Raw genomic sequence first — 3470 nt, forward strand, 5'->3', positions numbered from 1 at the left:
AAAATATCTTCATTGCAAGAAATTAATTGATTTAGAATTCTTACCTTCCATAAATAGAGGTTTCACTAATAACATGCAATGCTCAATACTCTCATAGATTAACAGTTTACTTTTTAAAAGTCATTGAAAACAATAGATTTTCTGTGCTAGAGACAGGATATACTTGTGTTGTGAATGAATGAATATATGTGATTGTGTGTATATGTGTATATTTGCATTTATGAATTTCAATAAAATCATTTTTAACTGACTCCCTTTTATACTTAACCAATTATAATATTACACAGGTTTCTAACTGAATATTCTTTTCAGTACACATAGGATCTAAGAAATCCTGAAAGCTCTTTGTTAAACCTTAGGGTAAAGACCCTAATCATTTGACTCAAAAGTCTCTCCAAACTCAAAATCCAAACACTCATGTATGTTACCCAAAAATAAATACACAAAAATTGAGGTAAGTACAGGCCCCAAGCCCATCATGTACGTGCATCCCACTCAGTTCGCTGGTGTCTCCAGAAGGCAAGGCCCCAGTTTGGGAAATCTTGGCTACACCCAGGTGAGCATCCCTGACTCCAGGCCTAGCCACCAGCTCCTTAGGAGCAGATGCCTAGTGGCAACCTTGCAAGATATAGCTATTCAACACCCACACCAGCTAACAGCTACACCAGGAAGAACGTACCACTCAGGATTCAGCCACATAGGACTTCCATCTACATCAGGAATCTTCAGCAAACCCCTTTCCTCCTGGCCACCAGAAACAGCTACTGTTTCTGGGTGAGGTGAGGCCTGAGCAACTCAGCTTCTAGACTCAGTATCCCCTCTGCCCTCCCTGCTACCAGAACAAGGCCTGGGGGTACTTTGAGGCAGGCTCTCACACCACCTCAGCTCCTGTAAGACCCCAGTAGCTATACCTAAAATCAAGTAAACACCCAGAAAAGTGGGGGAGAAAGACTCATACACAGCAAAAGCTGAACAAAGTGGAGCAAACCCAAAGCAAACAATGGGAAGAAGGAAAAATAAAAATGGTGAAGGAAGTACTTAAGGGAAAAATAAACCACAGAGAGAAAATCAAACTCCAGGAACCAACAACACTAACATGGAAGAATTCTTCTTCCTTTCTGATGAAGAATTAAAAATTACCATAATTAAGAAAGACGAAAAAAAAATCTAACACAAACCAAACTGATAAAAACAAACCCGAGATACAAGACTCACAAAAGGAAAAGAATGCTATGAGAAGCATAATTGATGAAGAGAAGATCAAGATTCAAACTTTAAAGGTATTTTTTAAAGATTTATTTATTTATTTATATAAGCACTGGGTACACAGAAGTGCAGGAGGGTGAGAGAATTCGCCAGAGCCAGAGTGGGGAACAGAACAGGCAGACTGACGAAATACACTGCTGAGGGGAGCAGCGGGTACTGCAGGAGAGGTCTGTCGCACCATGTGGGACCCTCGCCAGCAGCCGGGGATCGAACCTGCGCTACAGAGGCTGCAGGCAGCTTCACAGCCCAGCACTCAACCGCTGTGCCACCAGGGGAGGCCCAAGATTCAAACTTTAAAGGTTTATTTATGTATGTATATAAGAACTGGGGTACAGGCCAGAGGTGTGAGGGGAGCATGGGTGAGTCAGCAGCTGCACCATGTGGGTAGCTCCCTGGCTGGGGATCAAACCCGTGCAGCAGTGGGTGCAGATAGCTTCATAGGTTGCATCTTAACTCCATGTGCCACCAGGGAGGCCTGAAAATTGAAAACTTAAAGAAGAAAATAAAGGGATGTAAAAAGATAAGTGGAGGAGGCAAAAAGTGCAGGATGTAAAAAGATAAGTGGAGGAGGCAAAAATTCTAGAAAAAGCCATGAAAACAGATGATATGAAAGAATGAATATGTGTTCTTGAAGATGCATATATGAAAAGAAGCAAGAAAGAAAAGTGAGAAACAAAGGAAAAAGAATGATGAAACATTTCCCGAATTACCTGACACCATGAAGAAAGGAAATATCAGAATCATAGAATACCAGAAGAAGAGAGAGACAGGGAGCTGAAAAAGTATTCAAGGAAAAAATTAAAGAAAGCTCCTCAAAGAGGTAATTGAAGAAAATGTGAAGAAGGAAACGAACATAGGCATACTGGATGCTAGAAGGGTGCAAAATCATCATAATGAAAGGAAAACTGCAGCAAGACACATGGTAGTAAAGCATCTAAGAGTCCAAGGCAAAGAAAAAATAATGAAGCTAAAAAGGGTGAAGAAACTGATAACCTATAAAGAAAACCCAATCAGGTTAATATCAGATTTTGCTGAAGAAACACTACAGAAAAGAAGGGAGGAATATATTCAAAAAAGTTCAAGACAAAAAGTGTCAGCCAAGAATAGACTAACCTGCAATGTAATCTTTCCTTTATGAGCTAAATAAGGACCTTCACAGACAAACAAAATCTTCAGAAATTTGATACTACTAATTCTCTACTCCAGGAAATGTTATACAAAGCCTTAGAATGTAAACCAAAAGAAGAATAAACATGAAGAACTCAACAAGGTATTGAACAGAAACACAAAATGATGAATGAAATGGCAGTAACAGACCTCCATGTATCAATAATCACCCTAAATGTTTATGGTCCAAACTTAACAATAAAAAGGCACAGAGTAGCATGTTGGAATAGAAAACAGAATGCAACCTTCTACTGCATTCAGGAAACACACCAAAGTTCCAAAGATAAACATAGATGGAAAGTAACAGGTTGGGAAACAATTCTACCAGCAAATGGCACCTAAAGGAAGGCTGGGCCAACAATATTGATATCAGATAAATAGACTATCAGCTTAAAAGGGGGACAAGAGACATAGATGGATACTATATAATGATCAAGGGGATAATACACCAGGAAGACTTAACACTCAGATGCACCAAATGAGGGAGCACCAAAATATATTAATTACTATAATCTCTGAAAAACAGACATTGAAAGAAAAATACTTAGAGGGTAGGAGATTTCAACACCCCACTCTCGCCAATGGACAGATCAATGAGGCAGGAAAAAAAAAAAAGTACATGATAGCCCTAAACAAAGATCTAGACCACATGGACCTAAAAGACATCTATCAGACACTGTACCCCCAAAACCCCAAATATATATTTTATTATTATTTTTTATTTTTTACATCACTGTTCATTTGCTTTCCCCCACCCCCTCAGGTGTAGTCCCCATAGAGTTTCCTTCACCAAGGCACCCGTGCACCATCACCACAGTCCCGTGTACTCTTCCTCCCTCTCTCTGATCCCTCTACCTCCTCCTCCCCTGCAGGATGTCTCTGATTTATAATTGTCTGTTTTTGCTTTGTTGTGTTTTGTACTGTTATTATTTTTTCACACTGATGTCTTATTTGGTTCCCCTATATTCCTGCTATAAGTGAAACCATCTGATTTTTTTTTCTTTTTCCTTCTGACTTATTTCACTGAGCATAATCCT

The 3470-nt window shown here is 39.4% G+C and overlaps 1 protein-coding gene across 1 annotated transcript in view; it reads right to left on the minus strand.

Moving 5' to 3' along the window:
* Positions 1-871: 871 nt before the first annotated feature.
* Positions 872-3470, minus strand: part of LOC129145905 (dachshund homolog 2-like) — a 210867-nt gene continuing 208268 nt past the window's right edge. The window contains exon 3 of the mRNA XM_054695883.1: positions 872-911. Coding sequence (XP_054551858.1) covers positions 872-911 — 40 coding nt within the window. The remainder of the gene's footprint in view (positions 912-3470) is intronic.

Source organism: Talpa occidentalis, unplaced genomic scaffold, assembly GCF_014898055.3.
Source record: "Talpa occidentalis isolate TD23 unplaced genomic scaffold, MPIMG_talOcc4v2.1 talOcc4.15, whole genome shotgun sequence".
NCBI lineage: Eukaryota > Metazoa > Chordata > Mammalia > Eulipotyphla > Talpidae > Talpa > Talpa occidentalis.